Source organism: Abrus precatorius, unplaced genomic scaffold (genome assembly GCF_003935025.1).
Source record: "Abrus precatorius isolate BTA unplaced genomic scaffold, Abrus_2018 Scaffold11, whole genome shotgun sequence".
In the NCBI taxonomy this organism is placed as follows: Eukaryota; Viridiplantae; Streptophyta; class Magnoliopsida; order Fabales; family Fabaceae; genus Abrus; species Abrus precatorius.
Window position 1 is genome coordinate 3,445,149 of NW_020874303.1, and position 24,795 is coordinate 3,469,943.

Consider the following 24,795-nt stretch of genomic DNA (forward strand, 5'->3'; position numbering starts at 1 on the left):
GTAAGTTAAAAACTCAGTGTTATTGTTATTTAGCTATAGCATGAGGAATATAGCTGAAATATGCTCACATAAATTTGCTCTATAAGTTGCTGGCATTTTCAATTTTTCATGTGAAGAAAAACAAAATGATTTATTCATGTGGGAATCAAACCGTTTATATTTTAATCCAATTTATTTTTCTTGTAGCTAAAGTTTAGGTCTGGTCAAGGAGTTTATTAATCATTGGAATAAATTCTTTTTCCTTTTTCTCTCATTTGGTCAATTTCTTGACTGTTATTTTGAGTCCATCAGGCCATTTGGGTAAAGCTTATGGAAAAAGATAGTGAGGGCTTTATGCGACAGGTCTAGCAAAGAAAAGGATGGACACTACTTATCACCATGTCTCTTGTCAATAAAGCTTATTTATTTACATTATTGAGAATGGTAATCCAGCAAGTTGCAAAATCAAGAGAGGATGTCAATTTTTTATAAAGATTTTAGGGAGGGCGAATAATGTCCTTGTTTAAGAAACTTTTCAAGTTTATAAACATAAAAAAAAAACTAATATTTATCACATTTTAGAAATAAGATTTCAAACTCACCTGTTGTTAATATAAATCTCTACCCTTTTCTGTAAGTCTTGCTGAATATTTGATGCTATTGCTGTTAATTAAACAATCTCAATATCGAAATTCCTTTAATTAAACTAATGTTAGACTTAATAAATAAAAACGAAACTCATATAATTGAACATGATTTATATAAATATTTTACTTTTGTCCAAAGTCAAAAATTCAAAATAGCAAACAAAAGTGCAAATTGATGTTCTTCATCAAGATCCATGTTCCACTATGCATGTATCAAAAGGAAACACTAGAGAGATATGGTAGGTATGGTCGACATTAGTTCCACAAGCAATGTAAGATAAATGAATATAAAAATAAAGAAAATAGAGGATAAAGCAATCTAAATAAAATAAATTATCCAAAGAACTTCTCATCAGCCATTGCAAATAAATATCCCAAAGCACTTTCATTATTATTATTTGAATTTCCCACCATAACACTTTCAGAAGCCATTGCATTTCATGTGCATGTGGGCCAATTCAACACGATTTAACAAGGTTTCATCAAGGGAGGACTCAACATGAAGAAAACGAAAAAGATGGTTGACCTTATATGCCATTTTTCTCATTAGAAGATCATGTTGCTGACTTTGGCATTTAGGCCTTCGTAAAAAATATGCAATACATATGCACTGAAAAATATCACGTAATAGTTGCGATTTCAATTGAAGATAGCAAAAAGAAATTACTATTATTTCAGTTTAAGATGACAAAATAATATTACTTGGTTCAAATATTATTATTGGTTTAGATTACAAGTATGCTTTGCATAAGATGATTTTTTTTATTTAAATTGAGAACATCTAAAACATGTAAAACCAACTCTTTCAGTGAGAATATTTTCCTTCTGTAAGCCTCGATACCAAAAATGTGTTTAAAAGAAATCAAACAATACTACTTTAACCAATCACTTATTTCGAATATATTTGAACATATATGCAAAGTGAAGTAAAAGAAAAAAAATTGCAGTTATATGTGATGTGGAACATAAGAAGTGCATCCCATGAAGGATAGAATTTTAAAGAAAGGTCTAACAAATATAATCATGTCTAATTTGAGATGTTTTCATTTTCAGAAAAACAAATATCTAAATGCCACATTAATTTCACTTTGTTACCTTGTTTCAACGTTTTGTAAAGGAAATGATAAAACAACATTTTGTTATTTTCACCATTTCCTATATAAATATTTGTAAGCTAAAAAAAAAAGATAGAAATATGAACAAGGAGATATTTTTATAATTATTTGTAAAAATAGAGAATAAAAACAGAAAGTTATTAATTAAAACCTACAAGAAATGATATTGTAACCTTGCAAATCAATCAAAATAAACTCGAGCATATTACCACGAAAAAAATTAAGCCGTCATATCAGAATTACATGACAGTGACATTGTATATGATATACAAATACCTACGCAATAACAGGAAATGTAACAAACTTTTTGAAACATTGTAGGGAACAGAATAGGAAGGTAAACAAAAGGAATTTTATCATTGTTCATAGAAGTCAAGTTGGCAGTGAAATACATGATATCTGCCAATTATCTATATTCTGGCAATTAATAGTAAGTTGAAGCTCACTCAGATTGAAGATGGTTAGCATTATCTTTAGAGCTTGACCTCCACGTCAACACCAGCAGGAAGATCCAGTTGCATCAGAGAATCTATTGTTTGAGCAGTAGGATATAGAATGTCAATGAGCCGCTGATGAGTTCTGATCTCAAAATGGAACCGAGCATCCTTATGTACGTGTGGGGACTTAAGAACACAGTAAACTCGCCTCTTAGTTGGCAATGGTACAGGACCCATTGTTTTTGCATTGGTAGTCTTTGCTGCATCTAATATCTGCTTGCAGGAATCCTCTATCAAGGGCACCCAGTAAGATCTAAGCTTGATTCTAATTTTCTGCTTCGGTGCCATCTACAAATAACAAGCAAAGAGAATCAAATAGTCTGATTTCATGAAAGAAGACACAAGAAAAAAAATGATGGGCATGTCATGAGTTGTTATTCCAATTTCTTTGTAGACATAAGAAAATCAAATCAATGCTTATTGCTTAAAATTAATACTCAAACTCTCAAACCATTAAGTTGCTTTTGGATCATTTCAACAATACATGAAGATAAATTCAGAAAGAAACCCATGTAAAGTAATCTAACACTCTAACAGAGGCTGAATCCACATTAGTTAATTGCACAAAGCAATAGAATTGCCATGTTTACAATCCCCCCTGCTCATCTACGAACTAGAAAAATATCGGTGGAGATACCACCAATCCAACTGTCATGAGCAACCTGTACTACACTACTTAGCATGAAAAGTAGAAAAAGTATAGGTCAAAATAGTAAAAGCTCCACATTTACGGTTGTCTCAAGTTGCCAAGTTAAAATTTTAATTTTGATTAGAAAATAGTAACAAAAAAACCTTTAAAAAAATGCACCTAAGTATTGTCCTAAAACTTACTGCATAAAATTTATAGTCCACTATTAAATGGTTTATAAACTATAGAAGATTGCTAATCATATCCTTAAGAATAGTACAAGAGCATTATTTTTCTATGCATTAGACAACTAACTTTTATAATGTTCAACTAATAAGATGATCAAATTGAAGCAAGGCAAAGAAAGAATCACATATATATTTTACAGTGTTAAATTGTATATTGTAGCAGTCCATCTTTCTATCACAAACGCAGCCACATATGTTTAGGGATCCATTTATTTTTTCATAAATATTTTTTAACAATTATGATTTCATAAAATCATGATACCTAATCTTGAGTTTTGACCACTAAAACTGTCCAAAACAGATAATTGTTTGTTCTGATTGTAATGCTGCTGTTGCTTTCTTCAACAACTACCCTTTCAGCAAAAGAAACTACAACAGATTTGTGGAGTGCATCTCATAGCATATATCCCAGTTATGAGTGATCTTGTTTAGCCTTCAGGAAGGAAACATTTGAGTCCACTGCCAACAGTATGACCCCTGCCCCCCCTCTCTTCAACCTGGATTGCCTTTTACGAGTTGAGGATGTGGAGGCTTATATATTACTTGGTTTTATATACTAACTATCTATCAAATCAACAATTGTATTGAAAATCATTTGCTCAATTTTTAAAGCGTGAATTGTAACATATCGCACCATTCAGAACACATCAATAAAAAAAATTAAACATACAAGATAAACAACTACAACATTTAGAAATGGGATAGCCAAATAAGGTGCATAATATATTGAGTGAGAGAGTGACTGTATAAGCCTCTATTGCAAAATGATGAAAACAGAGAAATGGGATAGCCATATAGGGTAGCAAGAGTGAGTGTGTGATGCCACTGTTTCAGAGGAAAGAAATGAGAGCAATGGACCAATCAAATAAAGTGCATTAAGTATAACTCTTTCAGCTCCTTTTCATTTAACAATAAGCTCTTTCTAACTTTCAGTTTAAAAAATGATTGCAGAATTGTGCAAATTGAGATCGTGTAATTTGGTTATTCTTTCAAATTTACTCCTGAAATAGATTTTAGACCAAATTATCACAACACAACTGTCAAAAGCATGCATACTTTTGATGTGGAATTCGTTTCACTGCTGACTAACTGACTAGCATCAATAAAACTTATTTAATCCCTTATCTGACATGTTAAACACAATTTACACACACAGATTGAAATGTCCAATCATTTCCTTATTATAATTCCTTCAATAACTTTTTCTTGGCAAAATGAACATGCGACTTTTTGAGCCTCACATGTTAAAGTCAAAGTGACGCCCCAAAAGGAAACAACAAATATCAAGAAGAAATTGTAAATAGGCAATTGATCAACATACCGTATCTGCATCAGCACCGATGCTAATCGATGAAGTGCTCGTTGTGTTCAAGTCACCAACCTAAAACACCAAAAAATTTCATTATCAAGCATACTATTCATACCATGTGAGGCACCACCCCAAAACTTTTTTATTGAATTCAAAATATTAAGGAAAACACGGGCTAAGCTAAACCATGATAATGTTGAAGCTAGTCTCATTCACATTACCAATTACCTCCTCCTTACACACACGCACACTCAAAATCCTGAAAGAACATTGCCGTAATTTTCATTTCATTTTACAATTCAACTTGTCTCCATAAAACAATAAAGTTATGTAAACACAAGGATACTAATTAGATCATGTCGCCTGACATCTAAATCCCCACTTCACTATTGAGTTCAAAACTTAAATATAAACAAATGCCAAGCTAAACCATAGTAACAATGAAGCCAGTGCACCAAGCCTCCTAAGTCCTAACAAACAGGTTATATTGCATTGGAAAAGAAAAATGAAAAAACGTTGCCATAATTTTCATTATTCACTCCACCTAGTCTCCACAAAGCTTATATTATGTATAAATAAAATGACCATTGCTTAAAGATAATGTAATATATGCTGAATAAATGAATATACATTTTATAAACATAATTAATCAGAAATGGAAAATTCTAGCCACACATTACTCAGCACAGAACAAGAACATGAAGGGAAATGAAGAAACCTGATAGGTGACGGGTTCAGACTCATCATCTTGGATTTCTGGAGGTGAGTCTAAGGGTTCAGGGGAATCCAACGCTTCTGGAGCAACATGAACCACACTTGATGAATGCAGAGGTTTTTGGCTTGTGACCCTTAAGGTGTTACTAGAAAGAAAGCATAAAGATGGAGACTTTAGCTTAGAAGATAGAGAGGGGGAAGAATTGGAGAGAGAAAGAGGAGGAACAGAGAGAGAAGAAATCGCCATTGAAGCTCTTCAGTGATTCTATCTCACTCTGTGTGAAGCAACGAAAGGTTATGTTACGAACACTTTAGAATTATCCGTAATTTTTTATTTTATTTTTAATTTTATCATTTTTCAGGGCCAGAACCCAGAAGTTACTCCAGACCCAAAACAAAATGGGCTTTCAGGGCCAACATCTTATAAAGATGTCCCAGTTATATTTTGTATTTTGAAGTTTGAATTTTTACCACAAAAAAAAAAATGTATAGCCAAATTTGTTTTTAATCCTTTAAAATATATCAGTATTATAATTTTGCTCTATATAATTACTTTTTACATTTTTTTTAATTTAGTAATAACTATTAAATTATCACATAATTAACTAAAATATTGTTATGTGTCAATGTCACATGTTACTTTTTTATGGAGACATATTAACAAAGGTGATAAAAAGATTTTAAAAAATTAAAAAAATATTAAATAATTATTTTTAGCAATTAAAATTAAAGTATCCTATATGGATGGAAAATATATTTAAGCTAAAAATATATTATATTAACCTTTAAGAAGAAAAAAAAATGGCCATAGGGACAAAAAACTCTCCATAATATAGAGGACGAGGTCAATTTAAAAGATGGGTTTAAATCTCTATCAAATATATGTACCTTAATACATACTTATGAGTATTTCATTCTTAAGCAAACATTCAACTTACATGAATGCTTGTTGTTTCTTTTCGTGCGTCTTGAATTTGAGTTCTTAATTTTGTTAACATAGTTCTCTTTAACATTTGGTTAAACATTTTTTATTTACTAAATCTAATGTGCCAACAACTATCCATTCACCATCTTCTACTGCATATTTCTCAATTAGATTTGTAACCTTGTATTTGGCGGAGAAGAAAGAAAGAAAAAAAAATTGTTAATATTTATAATTTTTATATTGAAGGACATTTGGTGAATTGTTGATGATTAAACATAAACTTTCATCATCAAAGATGAGTTATTTAAAATTATTTAAATGAAAAATATATAAAAAATCTTAATTTTTGGAAAAATAATTCATGCAAGAAACAAAAACGTATTACTGTGAAGAAAATATATGCGATATATAAATCAAAAATAATTTAAACTATTTTTGTTTAAAAATAGAGTAATTAATATGTTTTTATTTGAAGTGATAAAACAAAATATATGACTTAAATAAAATTCAACTATAATTAAAATTTGAATCAAAACTGATTAATTAGGGCGGACTGTATTGTATATGCAAATATTACAGTCCACAAATTGTATTTTACCTGCTAATTTATAGAATTAAAAAAATAAAATTTTTAAAATGAATAGTTCATTGGACTTGTGGATATTTAATTTCAAAATAATTTATAAAATTTATTTTTATATTTACCCTATAAATTTTAAATAACATTAATTTGGTTAGTTTGAAACAAAAATAATAAAAGAATAAGTATATGCGAATAATTTATTTTTTAAAATAATTGTGCAATCAATCAAACTATCTATTTCGAAATAAACCGTTTCAATCTATTTCTTTTTAAGCAAATCCATTATCATTCGGAATTTTTTAATGAATATTTTATTTTCAAATGCACATAACCTAAAAAGAATTAAATATATAAAGACACACAAAAAAAAAAAGAATTGATTTTAAAATCGTAGTATAGGAACAAGGATTGATTAAACTTTAAAATATTGAGTAAATAGACAATAATACTTTTGCTATAACAATACGATAAACTTTACAACACATAAAAAACCACCAAAAGAAAAAATCTTATGCATGGCCTAGGGCTGCTGGTGCTGGTTGATGTCGACATGCTCCGCGTGCTTATTGTTCCTCTTCTTCTTGCAAACCCAAATCCAAGTTATGAGCTCCGAAATCATAGCCATTATGGCCAATACTATGATTATAGCAACATATGTCATTTTCCAGATCTTATGAGCATTGAGGATGTCAAAACCTTTCAAGACATTGAATATGGATAGAGCAATTGTTGCATAGCCGACCATATAATGAAAAATATTCCAAAATATTCTGTTCTTATGATCCTTTTTTGGCCTCAGAAATACAGCAACACAAACTTGAGCAAATGCAAGACACATCAGAGTGATTCCAATGCATCGGTGAGGAGCATGACGAACCCCATAATGATTCCCCATATACAAACCAGTACCAAAGCCAGCAATCCCAACAACAAATGCTAAAGATTGACATGCTCGATGCAAACGAAACCAAGTAGATCCTAAACCATCAAATCCCCGCATGAACCGTGCAAATATTACCGCAATAGGCATTAGTATTCCCCAACTCATTGCATTCAAAATTCCATGAACCTGAAAAAGATCACAAAAGTGTCACTCATGCATTACCTGTTAATAAATAAGATTAAATCTATTCTATAAAGTTGATGTTTTCTTACGTTTCTCAGTATAGTCCTTGTGTTCATTTTTCCACCGGTTTCTAAAACCTTCCCAGATACAAAATCCAAGGTTCCAAAAGATTGAAGATTAGGTCCCGAAAGAGAGTGTGGCCTTGGAGTCCCATCGTGGGAAACCAAACCTTCTTGCCAAACATGATTCACCAAAGTCTTATTGGTTGGAAGTTGGAAACTTGCAAAGATGATGATGCTACCATTTGTGTGAGAGGCCGAAACACTATAAACAGGAAAAGTGAGATTACCCTCTTGCAACATAGTTTCGTAACTTGTTATTGGTGACGCATAGGCTTTGATAGTCCCATCAGATTTATGAATAGCCACAAATGTTTGGGAACCCACCATACCCTTTGATGTAGGGTTGATGGCCCAAGCAATCCAACTGGAACCCTTTGCATTTGCCTTCTTGAATGCAACATCAACTATGCCTGTTGATGGGTGATAATTCCAATGCAGAGAGGTTTCAAGCACTGCCAAGTCCTCGCATGCTGCATAGTTAACGTGATTGGGAAAAGGGTATAAAGTGCATGGTTGTGAGGTGGCAGGGACAGTGATCACAGTGAAGAGAGTGAGAAGCAAGAGAAGAGGATTTTGAATGAAAGCCATAACAGAGAGAACTATGTGGAATGGTGTAACTGTGATCGTCAATGCTTCTATGTATTTATAGCGTCAGCCATAACGATCTCAGTTAATCGAGACGCGTTTATATTATCTTTCAAAATCTTCAAGTTTTACAATCATCATTATCTAAGATACAATCTATTTTTTGAATCTGTTCTTTTTTAAATCTAACTTCGTTTAACTGATGAGATTATAGAAGCCTTGACGCGTTTTATCGGTTTTACTATCCATGTAACTAATTATAGTCTATTTTACTCTTATCATTAATTTCTACAAATTGGTTAAGTTGATCTGTTAATTCTTACAGATTCTTTAAATTTTAAATGAAGTTCATATAATTTGAATTTTTTAATTATTTTTTATAATTTTAAAATATTTTAATCAAATCTTTAACCATCAGTCAATCTATACCATCATATTTCTATTAAATTTTAATGATACGACATTCTAATTTATTAACCATTTTATGTATTATTTGTAAATATTTTTCTCTAAATTTCTAAATCTCCTTTCTCTTCTTTCTATCTCTCTTTAATTTATAAAAAAAATATGTACAAATAATATTTGTTCTTTTCTATTCATTGCATTGAACTTCAAAGTTTATGCATAATTTGTACTCTCTTTTTTTGCGTTGTAATATACGTAATTTATTTATCTTAATATATACATTAAGATTTGATTTTATTGACAGTTTTTTCTTGTCGTGCAAACTTTATCTTTAATATGAATTACAAAATTATTATTAAAATAATTGCTAATAGAATCAAAAGGTCCCTAAATCATATTATTTCTCCCAACCAGTCCAGTTTCATTCATGGTAGATTAGGAGTGGATAATTCCCTAATTCTTCAAGAATTAACTCATTCCATGCATAGACTAAAAGGTAAAAAAGGGTTCATGATAATTAAATTAGACTTAAAAAAAGTCTATGATAGATTGAGATGGAACTTTATCACTGACACCCTTAGAAAAATTGGTTTCCATCCAAATCTGATGTCCTTTATTCACTATTGTATAACTTCCTCCACCCTCTTTATCAATTAGAATAATAGTGTTTTTGAGTCTTTTAAACTTCTCAAGGTATCCACCAAGGAGATCCTTTGTCCCCTACCTGTTTGTTCTTTGTATTAAGAGACTTCTCCACTTGATTAATGAAAATTTTTTAAATAAAACTTGGACTCCTTTTTCTTTTAGTAATCAAGGGTTTGATATTTCTCATTTATTTTTTGCAAATGACATTATCTTGGTTGCTAAAGCCAATCTGCAACAAGCCTTAATTATTAAGAATACCTTGACTCATTTTGTGCTACTTTTGGGCTAAAAATTAATTCAACTAAATCTTCTATGATTTTTTCAAAAAATACTAATCTGATCTGATTCATGAAATTAGTGTAATTTTAGGCATAAACTCATTTGACCAGTTGGGCAAGTACTTGGGTATCCCAGTTACCCATAATAGACCTAATAAAAAATATTTTACTTTTCTCACTAATAAAATAAAGAAAAAATTGAATCTTTGGAAAATGAAGTCTTTGTCTCTAGTTGGGAGGGTAACTTTAGTCTAGGCCAGCCTTCTAAGTGTTTTCCCCTATGTGATACAAGTTACTAATATCCTTGTTTCTGTTTACAATGACATTAACAACATTTGTAAGCATTTCATATGGGTTTCTTTAGGGGGCATAAGAGTCATCCTATAGGTTGGCAAGAAATTTGTAGGCCCAAAATTGAAGGGGTCTTGGCTTTAAGGATCTTAGAACCTTAATAAAGCTTATCTTATGAAAATATGGTGGAGGTTGTTTGTATCTCCTGATACTTTCTGGGCCAAAATCTTGTATAACAAGTATAAGTTTAGGATTAAGAAAAATCCTAGTCTTTGTAACATTCATCAAGTTTCCCATTTATAGAAGGATTTAATCTTTGTCTGACCTATCTTTAACCAAGGTCTAAGTTGGACTCTAGGGAATGGTTTAACTACCAAGTTCTGGTTTGATAACTGGATTCCTCAATGTCCATAATTAATTAGATTTTCCAAATTTCCTATGCCTGACCTTGATCTGGACCTTCCTGTAGGTTTCTTTTCTACTAATAATAGTTAGGATTGGTAGAAGTTGTCAACAATTCTCCCTGATCATATCTGCTAGCTCATAGCCCTTATAAATCCTCCTAAGAGAGTTGATGTTCCTGATTCAGTGTATTGGAATAAGACCAACAATGGTACCTTTTCTATTAAGACGGCCTGCACCCTATTATGCAATCTAGATCACATTTCCAAGTATAACTAGGACATTTTTAGGTTGGTTGGAAAGGGGATGAGACTCCTAAATCAACATTCCTCCTCTGGAAGGTGACCTATGAGAAACTCCTCACAAATGAGAAAAGGTAGAAGCAAAATATGACAAACTCTCCTGAGTGTCTTAGATGTGGCAAAGCTCCTGTGACAATTATGCATGTCTTTAGGGACTATTTTTATGCCAAGATAGTTTGGGATCATTTTGTGGTCCCTAAATATTGGGTTCCTTTTTTTAGCAAAGGAACCTTAGATTAGTTGTCTTTTAATTTATCCGATCATAGTCATAGCCTTTTCTCAGATTGAGGAAAATTTTTGGGCTCATTGTTTGAAATTTATGGATGGATAGGAACACTTTTGTTTTTTCAAAAACTTCTAATCAACCTAACTGCCTTGTTCATAAAATTCTTTGTGATTTTAACTTTTTAATTTCCTGCTACTGGGACCCTTATATTAATATGCATCAGGTGATTCTTGATTAGTCGAAGATCAAGTGGATGGCTCGTCCCCTTGGCCAAGTGAAGCTGAACGTAGATGGGGCAGTTTCTAGATTGTATGGAGAAGCTATTTGTGGTGGCCTTATTCGTGATAGCTCAAGTCAGTGGTTAGCTGGTTTTTGCAGAAAAATTATTTCGTGCCCTTCAATTGAAGTGGAGCTTTGGGAGTTATATTATGGAATATCTCTAGTTGTTAGAGATGGTTTCCAATGAGTTTGGATTGAAAGTGACTGCAAACAAGCTCTTGGGCTAATCCAACATATTCAGTCGCCATCATACCATTTGTTTAAGGTGATTTAGGATATCAGAAATTTGTTGAGTCAAATTAAATGTATTAGATTAGAGCATATTTGTAGGGAGGCTAATCAATGTGCTAATAGTTTAGCCAAATTAGGTTTGGAGAAGTTTTTGTAAGTTTGTTATCTTGATGTGGCTCCATTCCCCCTTCTCCCTTTTCTTTCGCCTGATGTAATGGGTGTAAGATTTCCTAAATTTTCTGTGTAATTTGTTTCTGTTGGGCTTTTATCCCCTTAATATAGCAAAAAAAAAAAAATAGTAAAAAAAATAAAAGCAAAAATATCTTAAAAGAGCCAAAAAAATAGTAGAAAAAATATCAATAATAATAAATGGTAAAAAAATATATTCAAAAAAGAAATTAAAATTTTTATCAAATATTAACAACATATTTTTAAACATATTTTTTTTAACACATTTTATGTGATTAATTTATTTTTAAAAAAAATATCATTTAAAAAATAATCAATTTATGATTAAATGTTTTAACTTTTTTCAAATGACTAATTATAAAAATACATTGAAAACTGTATTTAAAATAATTATATTGTTATAATATATAAAGCTTTACGTATATAAGGCTTCCATACATTTATAGCGTGAGTAGGGCATACGCGTATAGTTTATCTTATTTTATACATAAACCTTATCAATTAGAAAAGTCACTATTTCTGGGCAATCATATACAGGAATTATAACTTGTGTTTTAAAAGATTTCTGTGTTTATTTTTTTATTAAAGTTGCAAAAATAAGTTAACACATGACATGAAATTAAAAAAATTTATATATATATTTTTTGTAATATTTTTTTAATAGAAAAACAAAAGGTATGTATTGAGATAAAAAAAAATCTTTTGTGAAATTTTCTTTAAAAAATACCAAGTATTTACCAACTCATTAAATAAATATTTAAAATTTGAATCGAGTAACCATTAATAAAAGCCTCAACGCTAGTTTAAATAATTTTTTTTATTTAAAATCAAAAGCCTTGTTTACAGGAAATGCGACACGAAATTGAATATTAGGTAAAGGAAAAATAACTAATTTTAGAAATTTTCTAAAAATAAAAGTCAAATTTATTTTTTCATAATTATAAAAGTTGTATGATTAATTATTTAAAAATTTAAATTTAAAGTACAATTTTGTTAAACGATGATTTTATTTTTTACAAAACTAATCAATAACACTTGTATTATTATAACATAAAAAATTATTGTGATAAAAATAGACCCGTATATGAAAAAATTATATTTATTCATAAATAATTTTTTAAACTTGAAATACATTTAACCTAAAAAATTAACACTTCAACTCTTTTTTATATTGAATGATCAATTTAGTCAATAAAATATTTATTCTTAACTTTAATTTTTTAAATGTTTACGTTTTCAAACAGCCACAAAAATGCTGAAAGATAAATAAAATAATTTTTATTAATATATTATAATTTGAAAGATTCAATAATTTAAACGATAATAGATAATATGACTTTTAATTTAATCAAAAAGGAAGAAAAGAGATTTTATTGATAAATGATATTTTATAAAACTTAATTTTTTTTGACAAGTCTAACAACGGTAGCGTACGGTAGATGCATTTGACTCATTTGATTAAGCTATTTAATAAAATAATAACAATTTTTTTGGTATTATTAACACATTGACAGTTAATAACATTAGAAGCAAACAAACAGCTTCTATAGAAAGAGAATAAACCAAAATTCTTTCAATTTATTACGATTTTTAAAAAAATATTATTTAACAAATAAAAGAAATTCTGTTACGATAATTTGTTGGATATATATCCCTTTCTTCACGGACCTTCAAAATTAACGCAGTTTATCAGCCATGACAATTACAAAACTTAAATTCAAATTACCATTCCAAAACCACACTATTCAAAATTATTCAGTACTTAGTAACCATAACAAACAGGAATAGTAGAATAATCGATTCTATAATCAAAATGGTTCAAAATTATTCAGTACTTGATATCTTTTTTATCAAAACAAAAACCTGAGCGGTTGACAGGCATCGATGAGTAATTCCCAATATTGACTGAGGACAATGAAGAGGCCCACAAATAATTGTCCTACGTAATCCTGAACCAAATTAAAGCCAATAACAAATATTAATTAGAACTTGACAAATACCATATCAAATCAAATGATTAACCCTAAACCATCAATTTAATTACCTTAATCCAACGAGGGATAAAATAAATTATTGTCGCCCAAATTGCGATGTTGTAAAATGCAACCGCCTGAAAAGATAGAAAAAATTAAAATCTAAATAAATGCGCAAAACAAATTGGCTATGTATATATAATTAGGTAATGTAAATATATTTTCTTACTCTCTCAATGGATACAAGTCCAAACATCGCTTTTCCACCTGCTGTTTCTGGAACATCCTCTGGAATCTCGTCGGAAGTGGAAGTGGAAGTGGAAGTGGAAGTGGAAGTATCATTGGTTGAAGGTTTTTCCAATTTGAAGGTGATAACAACTGTGGCTGTGTATGGATTGTAGTTCCAACGAAGAGAGTCTTCTTGTACTTTCACGTTGCTCGCACACAAAGCTGGGTCAATGTTATCGGCTAAAGAGCACTGAATACATTGTGAGGTGGCAGTGGCAGCGGCAGCGTCAAAGATCACTGTAAAGAGAAAGAGTAGAAGAAGATTTTGAACGGAAGCCATGATCACAGAAAGAAAGAAAGAGAAAGAAAACCCTGAAAGAACAATGAATTCTTCTACTTATTTATAGGGGTGATGTGTATCTAATTGTGAGAACAAACTTGTGTTAACCGTGTCACTGAAACAAACTTTTACTAAGCAATAATATTTTTTTAAACTTTTTATAATAAATACTTTATCATAACGAAAAAATATGACTAAATCAAAGAAAATACATTAAAATTTAAAAATAAATTATATAACATTTAAAATTTAAATTTAAATTATAATATACTTTGAATTAATTAAAATTTATAAATATGTTAAAGATTAATTAATATTTTTATTAATTAATAAACTTTCTCAATTTTGTAGTAATTATTTTTCACCAAATTGTAGTGAGAGATGAAATAAATATTAATAAAATCAAATATTATATAATTTTTTAAAATAAAAATATTTTTTTAAAATATATTAATTATTTTTTATTTAATTTAATCTGACTTCGATGCAGTTCCTCGCACACTTAACATATAATTACTTTTTCTTTAAATAAAACTTAGAAACATGTATAATTAAACTAATTGTGTTTGATATGTAATTGTTTTTAAAAAGTAAATTTACATATTATGATAATTTTATTTTATTAATTTGATATTCTAAATTTTTTTAAAATAAATAAAAAAATCAAAAGTGTTCACAATGCTTAATTAGAGTCAAGCTTAATTAAAGTAATTGAATAAGTTAGTTTTACGATACTTTTTTTCATTCTTGTTTAAAATAAGTTATTAAGATTTTTTAAATTATAAGTATACTTTAATAAAAATAATTTTATTTGAGTTAAATAAGATTATTATAAATTTAAAAGTTTTTTTTATTTTTTTTTATAGACAAAACATATATTATTAGAAAGAGTTCAAAAAGAATTTAAAATTTATATAAAAAAAAATTACTTACTAATAAAGTTTTCTTTATTCTGCTTCGTAAAAGATTCATTCAAACTCAAAATAATAAATTAAGTTGAAAGTTATTAAGATTTTAATCATAAATTTCTAATTTTTTTTAACTATTATCATATTTATTTATAATTAAAACATTTTATTTTTATTAAAATAATTTTTTTTAATTGAACCAACTTGTAGTTAGTTTTGTTAACGTGGAAAAAATTTTGTGGAATAAAAAATAAAAATAAATATATATATATATATATATATATATATATTATCTAACCAAAATAATTTAAATTTCTTCAAAATTTTATATCAACAATTTTTAAATAAAATATTCTTTTAAATTAAAAAATAAAATTAACTCTTATTAAAACTTTTGAAATACATGTAAAATATCTAACAGATTTTCAAACTTAGTTTGAACAATGATTTGAAATATCGATATATCTATTACAGTTTTTTTTAATGGTAAGTTATTTAGATAAATCAATCTAAAGAATTGAAAATAACTTCACTTCTATTTTATTTATACCCACATTACTCTAAACTAAAGTTAGTTACAAGATTTTTTAAATGCATGGTTGGTATTTTTTTTCTCTTTTTTTTTTAGATTTATTTTATTCCATTTAATTCATATTGAGACTTAATTGAACTTGATATTCTTTGATTAATTAATTGACTAGTGTGCATTCACATTTAGTTGATGATAATGAAGGATAAACTAAGTTATTTCCAATTGTTAAATAATTTTTAACTTTAAAGCCGTTGGTAAAATAATAAATCTCTTAGTAACTGGTGTTTGGATAAAGAAATTGATTTTTAGTGATTTATAGTTATTAGTTGCTAATAAACTTACACAATACAAAAGATGAGTTATTAATAATTAAAAATTATAAAAAAATTTATACACAAAAAAACATTAAGAACCTATAATTAAATAAGAATATCAACTACACACTTTTAAACATGTTGTTTAACACAATTTATGTGATTAATTTATTTTTAAAAAGTAAAAAAAAAATTAAAATAATTTTTTTATTAAAATGACTAATTATAAAAACATGTTAAAAAAAATCATATTGTAAATATTTTTTCTAATTGAATAGTAATAAAATGTTAGTCCTAATTGAACTTTTTACCTGTCTCTTTATTTGTGAGACAAATATTTCTTTTTTCTGAAATGTATTTTTCACTTAACAACACTTATATATATATTTCACTTCAATTTTAGTTTATAATACTTTTTTCACACTAATATAAGTCTAGAACTTATATTCAATATAAGTTTTTTATTTAACTAAATTCTTTAAAATATTATTTATCAAAAAATTCCTTTTAACAATTTCCTATAATGTTTTTTCAGATCTTCCTCTATTTTCTTTTATCAAATTAAAATTTATACGTCATCAATTCACCTCGCCAATGCCTTTAATGGCCTTTCTTAGCATTTCCAAACTACTTTGGTCAACTCTCATTTTTTTTCAATAAAATGTTAAGAAGTTTCAAAGTTAGAGTATGGCACCTAAATTATCATAATATTTATGGATGGCATATCAATTTCAGAGCACATATCTCTACCACGTGGCTACCCTGAATTAAAATGAAATGGATTCAGCTTCAAAGATCTTAAAACATGTTGACTCCAAATCAATGAAACTTGTCAGATAACAAGTGAAATTACTCAACAATATTTGTCTCGTACAAAAGAAATCTACTTCTTAATACAAATCAATGGAAAGGAGGATAACACACACTTGCACATTACACTCGACACTGTACAACTAGGAAGGCAACTAAAGCTAAAAGCTTCCCACCCCGTGTAACTACTATTTACATTCTAAGACTAACAACATTGGACACAGATTACAATAAAACATGAGATGATGACAAAGCTCCACAATCAGCACCATCATATGTTTATGCATGAGTTCTAAAAGAATTTTTATACAGCCACTTCCATGGGTTCTACAGTTTTACAGTCTGGTCTGGAGTTCCCACATTCCTCCGTATCCATACTATCCTCATTCTTGTCATCATCATCATTGCTACCCTTATCATTATCCTCACCGGTTTCTTCATTATCACAACTGCCAAGTATTTCAATATTATCATCAGCTTGGATACTCTTTTCTGAAGGGGTTTTACCATCCTGGGCACAATCACCATCTTCAGTTAAGCCATCACGAGAAACAAATTTTGCTTCGACGATAGAAGGTTCATTAGACTTCTTACTAACAGGATCACCATGACACGAATTAGCAAAACCAACAGAGTCCACATCTTTAACTAAAGATGGCAACGTGGAAAGCTTTGTGTTAAAGCCATTAGCTGTGAATAGACTTGTAGTTATTTCAGGCTTTGCCTTAATATTAATCCATCTGTCCCCTAACCAATCTCTAGATATTCTCAAATCCTTCCTGAACACTTTCATCAGCAAGCATTCACCTGATACCACCAAAAACAATTATATAAAGAAAACTGAGGATGGAATAATTTAAAGAGAGGGCTCAAATAAAGGCATTAAAACAGCATACCAGGAAAGTAGACTTGAACACTATCATCACCAAAGTTGTCAATTCTAGTTACAACCCCCTCCCACCAGCCATCGCTCCACCATGCATCAACTGCATTTCCAACCTCAATGGCCAGTTCTTGTTCCTTGTAAGTTGGAGCTGGCCTGATTGTGGGTCGGCCAGCATGCCTCATCCCAAGTTTATCAGGCATGGCCAACTTGAAAGCAGGGATCCATTCCTAAGAGTTGGAGAATATCAGATTTGAACTGAGATGCGAGTAGTGTAAATGGTATGCATTAAGAGAGTCAATACAAACCTTTTTGGAAATTTGTTTTTCATTTGGTTTTAACAACTTTATTTTACCACATAAATCATCAACAGTCTTAAACAATATCATAATGGACTTTGGCATCCCAACCCATGTCATTTTTAATTTTTTTACCAACCCATTACCTTCTATATTTTTAAATAATAAAAAATGAATTTCTTGTATTGCACTAAGAAAGTTGTATCCATGTATAAAACATACCTAAATAATCTCATTGATAAGGTAAGAGATCAAGCAAATTGGTTCAAAAAAATCTCTAGCACCGGTACTCCTAAAAGATTCAATTGAGTTTGTATGAAAAACATATTTTAAGCAGCAAAGCCATAATTAAGCAGATTCTTAGATACAGAGAATAGTTTATTAAAGTAGAATATTGGATCCATCATAAATCCAGTATGACTATATTCCACATTAAGCTTAAACTAGAATGATTTCTAATTTTAAACAGAAACCCATTATTTCATCGTCTTGTGAGATTTGATTTGAACTTCAACTTCAAGGAATAAACATTTTTTCATCTTACTAGTTCCTCAGGGCCTAAATCTATATAGTATATGACATTGAATTTTCTGTTTTTTTGTCATGATAAAACCTTAAATAGGAACTACCATAATTTATCCACATATTTTACTAATTTAGAATATCTCAAAACGTTTGATTGTACCTCAAGATTTCCACTTCCATCTTCATCCTGAACATCATCATATTGGACTTTCAACTGTTTCCGGGCTACCTGAACAACTGTACACCTGAACCAGCAACCTCTGATGCCACTATCTTGACAAAGCAACTCTATCTTGTTATCAACCTTATATGCATGGTTATACCAAGGCTGACATTCAACCTGCTTCAGAGAAAGCAATCTCCTTTCCGAGCTTGCATAATTTGCAACCTGGAAAGTTTTGTATACCATCATTTCCTTACTTCCAATTAACTTCCTTACTCCCTGGCGACCTATCCAAGACTGAGAAGATCCCTTATCATTTCTGCTCCTCTTAGCTCCTAGCTTTACATCATCACCTGCACTCAACTCTTCATCTTCTCCTGGAAGGCTATTGCTCTTAGACTCAGGATTCTGGACCGAATCAAGGTGCAAGCAACCAAGCACTGGTTGAGTGTAGTAGCCACGCAGTTTACTCAAGTCAAAGGGCTTCACTTTGTTGCTTCTAAATTGCCTAAAACAGAGATGTATTCTGTCCGTTGAAGTGGGGGAAAAAAAAGGCATGCATTTTTCGTAGTGTTCACGAGTTAAGACTGCAGCAGGACCATCAACACACTCTGCACTAATGACTTGAGAATAAGGTGTGATAAAAACTTCCCTTGGGTGAGGATTTCGTACAGGAATTACACCCTTAACTTCCTGATTATGGTGAAACCATCTTACTTTAACCTTTTTCTGCCCCCTCCTGTCTTCATACATATCCTCTACATAAGCAATATAATGATTCTCTCCCTTCCCCATTACAAAAACAAAGGATTGAATCTGGAAATCAGAAAAGAATGTAAACATTAGGTATAACGCCATATAGATATTATGTTCATGAAAAACTTTTTTAACTTATTGTGTTTTGCGGGAAGGGTGCATTCAAGCACACCACAATGCATGGCACTAAGCAAATACCATGCACATATTTTAGTGTAGGTGGAGGAGGGATTAGGGGCATGACAAGCAGAAGTAAGAAATTATCAGGGAAGTTCCCTTGAATTTTAGTTGAAGGGATTCTTACCACTATTTTGATCCCATTCCTGCAAAAGGAAGGATAATGCTTTAATTGTTTGCCACATGTCCACGCAACTCCTGACCAAACTATGTCTGAATTGGATAATTTAGAGTTACTCATTGAACAGTCCTGAGAAAGAGGAGTATGGGTGTCAACAACATTCATTTGAAACAACATAAAGGAAAATAACAAAAGTAGGGGGAGGCGGCAGAAAAGGTATATACCTTGTCATCTGTTATTTGTGCAGACAGACCAGTAATTTCATTGACGCTCCCATTTGTGGGCTCATGAGCTTGTAACAAATTATGACCAGGTGATACTGTAATTTAAAATTCAAAATATAAGAAGAAATTAAGTGATTAACAAGATCTAAGATGTCCTTCCACAATTATTTTCCTCTATGTCAGAATATACGCTGTTTTTTTTTTATTCAAGGAATAAAGAAGGAGTATTAATAGAAAGAAGAAAGAGCACTAGTAAACAGTTGCAAAAACTAATCTCTTATAGAACAAAAATAAGACTACTAAAGAAACTTGTCAGTGTAAAAGAGCTCTCCAATCTTAAATGCATATATTACAAAGACTCGTTATAATTCACAATAGGACAACAACGCATATATTGAAGAACCTAAAAGTATGCCAAAAAAGATCCATTTACATATAGATAAGTATTATGCATTCCTACAACATGTAACGGAACAAAATATTTAATGAACTGTATGCATATGGTTGCCATAGACTGATAGACAAAAACATATATCATTGTTCATTAGTCTATTTCACTTCACTGAAACTCATAAAGCCATATATCCTTATATTATTTGTACATTATTGTTCAACCTACAATAACCAAACAAATTATAAATGACTGCAACAGGTAAGAATAATGAAGTATCAAATTACCACTTCTATCGCCCTGCAGATGTTGCTTTGATAGAGTAGATGTCAGCCAATCCACAACCTCTCTTCTAGATCTCCATTTGAAACCAGTTGGAATGGAACCCTCCTTCCCACAAATCTCGAGGAACTCCTCAGCAACAACATAGCACATGTGTCTAACACTCCTCTCAGTGCCCACAACTGCAAGGACGGATTCCCCAGCAGAATCCTTCAGGTAATAGTGAACCACGCGATTACCGCGCTCCTGCGAAACGAACTGCTCTTTCCATTCCACGAAGCAGCGATTGTTCACAGTCATCTTGAAGAGAATACCAACAGAGATAACAGAACACAGATATACACTTGATTTCAAAGCAATGGCAAAGGGTGCAGATCATTTTGATTCACTAGTTCATAGGGACAATCACACAAATCCATGGTCATAAAGCAAGAACCTTGCGGCATAACTCTACTTAGGGAAAGGCAAAGATGTTTACTGCTTAAAACTAACCAGAATCCTAAAAAATCAAGTACTTTTTCATGCGGGGAACACGTCAGAAACCCTAATTAAACAGACATGCCCTTCAAAATGATATCAAACAACAACAGGCAAAATCCTCTCAACAATTAACAATTAAGAAGGGCTTTGAAATCAGAAGAAAAAAATCAAAAGATCACTAACTCTACCCTTGACATCCAATCTCACAAGCCTCCAAAGAGGCATGATCATCTGCTGAAACTAAAAATGCTCCAAAATTTTGACCAGTGCCAAAGAAACCTCTGTGATTAATATCTGTGCCTTCAAACAGATCAGAAAGAAATCCTTCATGAAAATTGATCCAAAGGCTGAAAAACACAACAAGCAGAGAAAAATTGGACTTTTGGCTGCTTCAGAGTTGACAATTAGCCAAAAGGCCAAATGGGTATCCCAATGAAGAGAAGAAAAATATAGTTTCCAACAGAAAGATTGAAACTTTATTGCAAACTCTAAGTAAATTTGATGACTTTGATCTTGGATGAGTCAAGAAAGAGGAGCTTGGGCAAAGGGAGGTTGTACGAGAAAACCGAAGATGAAGAAATGGGGCGGTAGAGAAGAGACAATAAGGTCAGAGAAGAGAGAGGGTACCTTGATAGTGCCATGAACATGGACATGGACATGGACATGGAGAGAGAGTTGCAGAGATGGTGAATTGTGCATCCACTGCAACTGCAGGTGTTAGAAAAACAATACACAGGAAATGAGGACCTGGTTACAAGGTCGTAGCTGTTGATAAACAGGTAAAAATAAATAAATAAAAGAAAAGAGGTAGGAGATTAAGAAAAAGAAATAGTAGATAAAAAATACGATGTAGTAATCTTGATAAATAAATTTAGAAACAAGTGGTGAAATTTTCTTTTATTTAAAATAAAATATTAATAAAAATTGAGCATTTAATTATAATATTTTTAAAATAAAAAATTTTTATTTGTTAATATTTTTAAGTTATATGAAAAAAAAATTATTTTAAAAAAGTAAGGATTCCTATTTTTTTTTTTCATTTTGGGGAATTTTTCTTATTTAATTAGGTTGACTTTGTTTACCCTTACTAAATTTTGGCTGTAAGAAGACGATACAACCTTAACTTAAGTTACAACATGATAAAAAAAAAAAACGACAAAAATCATACAATTTTAAGCAAATGAAAAGTAATTTACTTTATAAGTTGGGGATCGTATTCCTTAATTTAAATTTCACACTTAATACAAGAGATATATTATTTATAAGTTTTTTTAATACTAACTTTAAGATTGAATTTAAATAAATAATAAAAAATTATTATTAAAATTTTTTTAGCATACTTTTATAATTTTAATATAATATATATTATTTTTAAATATTTAAACTTAATTTTAAAATTGAATTTAATAAAAAATTAATTATTTTTAAAATTTTAGAGATATATTTTAATTTAAATATTATTTACTTGAAGAAAAAAATTATATATATATATATTTTTTTTTAATTTTTCATGTTTAGTTTAATAATTAAACTTTTATTTTAATTTTTAAAATAATAAGTATAAAATATTTTAGATTTTAAAAACGTTACGTAAATTTTATTTTTATCTAGCATTTTAGTCTCTACACTTAAATATCATCAATAAATAGTAATATAAAATATATGACTAATTATATAGTAAAAATGATGTTATATATATAATATAATATATATTTTTATTTTTATTTTAGTCATTAAAATCGTGACATGTCAAGTTTTTTATTTAAATATTATAAATTTAAAAATAATTTCTTAAATTATGAGTTTTTTAAAACTATTTTCTTAGGGTGATTTGGTTGAGGACAAAAATATTAATTTAAAAAAAAATAAATTTTACCACTAAAAATGTAAAATAATTAGATAATGACACGTGTAAGCATTTAGATAATTTTATAGTATTTGTGGAGAAATTAAGAAACAAAAGTGAGAAACTTGTAAATGATGACACATGTCATGATTTTAATGAATTTTATCATGAAAAGTGAGAAACTCTATGGTAACACGTGTCACGATCTTAATGAATTTTACCATGAAAATTGCATAACTTATAGAAAATTGACAAGTGTCGCGATTTTGACTCATTATTCAAATAAATATAAACTATTTTAATTTATTATAAAATTATGATCGCATCGTAATTAAATAAAATTCTAACAAAATGAACTAACATTATACTTGAAAATAATTTATATTTAATTTGTATAATTGGTCAAAATCGTGACACTTGTCAAGTTTCTGTAAGTTGTGCAATTTTTATGGTGAAATTCAATAAGACCATGACATGTGTCACCATCTAAGAGTTTCTCATTTTTCATGGAGAAACCCATCAAGATCATGACACGTGTCACCATCTACGAGTTTCTCACTTTTCATGACAAAACTGCTTCTTAATTACGAAATTACCCAGATGCTTATACATGCTATTTCGCACTTTTTGTGGTAAAATTTGTTATTTTTCTAAAAAAATTAATATTGTCACCAGCTATTTTGGCAAAATAGTATGCCACGTCATCTAGATCACTCCAAACATGAAAATAGTTTTAAAAAATCTATAATTTAAGAAATTATTTTTAAATTTACAATATTTAAATAAAAAAAATTCATTTAGTCTTTGTTTCATAAAATTTTTCATATACCTATGTTTCTTCTTTATTTTCTCTTGTTGAAAACTATTATCACTACGTATAATTTACATTCTTCATGGTGACAAAGTCTCTGTCATTCGATGTTTCAATAAAATGTGGCAAACGCACTACTATTACCAACACAAAAGGCCAAAGAAAAATGTTGTTTATGCCTTTTTGGTGGTAAATCCTCCAACTATGTAAGGTTATTGTGGTGAATTTCTATAACTTCAAATAGTAGTACAACACTTCATTTCTTCTATGTATGCATTCATGTCTTTAACTATAATAAGGTGATTGTATGGTAATATATCTTTTGATTATTAAGATTCTCAATGAAGCTCGTGATTTGTAACAAGGATAATATAAATAAGCCCTTTAAACAATAACAGTGAAGCTCATAACTCGCGCTGCATTCTAATAGTGAAGTTCAATAATGATAACTCTTGTTTTCTCTGACATCATAATTTCTTTCACTTCCTCCAATTTTCTTATATTTCATTTTTCTCTATCTAAATTTACATCTTTTATATTTCTCAATTGAATATCTCTGCCCTCTAACTACCTGGTTAAGGAATGCTACAAACATAATACGGTTTACAACTTTTTGTTCTTCAAATGTTGTAATTGAAAAGAGTTATTTTTACATTTTTTGAGTTAAAGAATGTATGAGAGATTTAACTAGATCCAACATAGTGGAAAAACTTAGCTCTAGAGGATGTTAAACTTGAATCTTTAAGGTGAGAAGAAGTGGTTGGATAGAAAGAAAGTGATAAAGTCAAAGAAATTAATAGTAAATTTATTTAGAATAAATTCTCAAATTCTTAATATTGTTATGATTAAGTATTTTAATTCTGTAAAATTAAAATACTTATAGTTTCTAAGATTATTTTCTGTCCATTAATTTAGTCTTTGAAGTAATTGATTATTAAAAAATAATGATAAAATGTTAAAAAAATTTTAAGTATCATGTAAAATTGATCGTGAAGCGAAAAATGATGTTGTAAAGAGTAAACCTTTAAATTGATCAAAAGACCTTAACATTGTTCCTTATCCATCA

The 24,795-nt window shown here is 29.6% G+C and overlaps 3 protein-coding genes across 5 annotated transcripts; all 3 read right to left on the reverse strand.

Moving 5' to 3' along the window:
- Positions 1 to 1,853: 1,853 nt before the first annotated feature.
- On the reverse strand, positions 1,854 to 5,459 carry LOC113854672 (30S ribosomal protein S10, chloroplastic). The gene is made up of 3 exons (XM_027485818.1): positions 5,142 to 5,459; positions 4,436 to 4,495; positions 1,854 to 2,526 (listed from the first exon to the last, which is right to left on the reverse strand). Exons 1-3 carry the CDS (start codon positions 5,382 to 5,384, stop codon positions 2,215 to 2,217), a joined length of 615 nt encoding a protein of 204 aa, XP_027341619.1. The 5' UTR covers positions 5,385 to 5,459; the 3' UTR covers positions 1,854 to 2,214.
- A 1,706-nt stretch (positions 5,460 to 7,165) lies between these two features.
- On the reverse strand, positions 7,166 to 8,421 carry LOC113854391 (cytochrome b561 and DOMON domain-containing protein At5g47530-like). The gene is made up of 3 exons (XM_027485346.1): positions 8,287 to 8,421; positions 7,751 to 8,220; positions 7,166 to 7,688 (listed from the first exon to the last, which is right to left on the reverse strand). The coding sequence occupies exons 1-3, from the start codon at positions 8,419 to 8,421 to the stop codon at positions 7,166 to 7,168; spliced, it is 1,128 nt and encodes a 375-aa protein (XP_027341147.1).
- An 8,299-nt stretch (positions 8,422 to 16,720) lies between these two features.
- On the reverse strand, positions 16,721 to 21,815 carry LOC113853811. 3 transcript variants are annotated; one of them, XM_027484457.1, is made up of 7 exons: positions 21,700 to 21,815; positions 20,598 to 21,419; positions 19,920 to 20,014; positions 19,702 to 19,824; positions 18,639 to 19,457; positions 17,668 to 17,884; positions 16,721 to 17,578 (listed from the first exon to the last, which is right to left on the reverse strand). In XM_027484457.1, exons 2-7 carry the CDS (start codon positions 20,890 to 20,892, stop codon positions 17,076 to 17,078), a joined length of 2,052 nt encoding a protein of 683 aa, XP_027340258.1. In that variant the 5' UTR covers positions 20,893 to 21,419; positions 21,700 to 21,815; the 3' UTR covers positions 16,721 to 17,075. The 3 variants fall into 3 exon arrangements, with proteins under 3 accessions (XP_027340258.1, XP_027340260.1, XP_027340259.1); XM_027484459.1 differs by having other exon boundaries at positions 20,598 to 20,980; positions 21,700 to 21,804; XM_027484458.1 differs by having other exon boundaries at positions 20,598 to 21,372; positions 21,700 to 21,788.
- Between the last annotated feature and the right edge of the window lie 2,980 nt (positions 21,816 to 24,795).

Coding starts and splice junctions, on each gene's coding strand:
- LOC113854672 (XM_027485818.1), bottom strand. CDS start 5,384: ATGGCGATTTCTTCTCTCTCTGTTCCTCCTCTTTCTCTCTCCAATTCT. Junction 4,496..5,141: donor CTGAACCCGTCACCTATCAG/GTTTCTTCATTT, acceptor TTGGTGTTTTAG/GTTGGTGACTTGAACACAAC. Junction 2,527..4,435: donor TCGGTGCTGATGCAGATACG/GTATGTTGATCA, acceptor TGTTATTTGTAG/ATGGCACCGAAGCAGAAAAT.
- LOC113854391 (XM_027485346.1), bottom strand. CDS start 8,421: ATGGCTTTCATTCAAAATCCTCTTCTCTTGCTTCTCACTCTCTTCACT. Junction 8,221..8,286: donor CAGCATGCGAGGACTTGGCA/GTGCTTGAAACC, acceptor GTTGCATTCAAG/AAGGCAAATGCAAAGGGTTC. Junction 7,689..7,750: donor TTAATCTTATTTATTAACAG/GTAATGCATGAG, acceptor GAATGCAATGAG/TTGGGGAATACTAATGCCTA.
- LOC113853811 (XM_027484457.1), bottom strand. CDS start 20,892: ATGACTGTGAACAATCGCTGCTTCGTGGAATGGAAAGAGCAGTTCGTT. Junction 17,885..18,638: donor ATGGAAGTGGAAATCTTGAG/GTACAATCAAAC, acceptor TCCAACTCTTAG/GAATGGATCCCTGCTTTCAA. Junction 17,579..17,667: donor TGTTCAAGTCTACTTTCCTG/GTATGCTGTTTT, acceptor TGGTGGTATCAG/GTGAATGCTTGCTGATGAAA.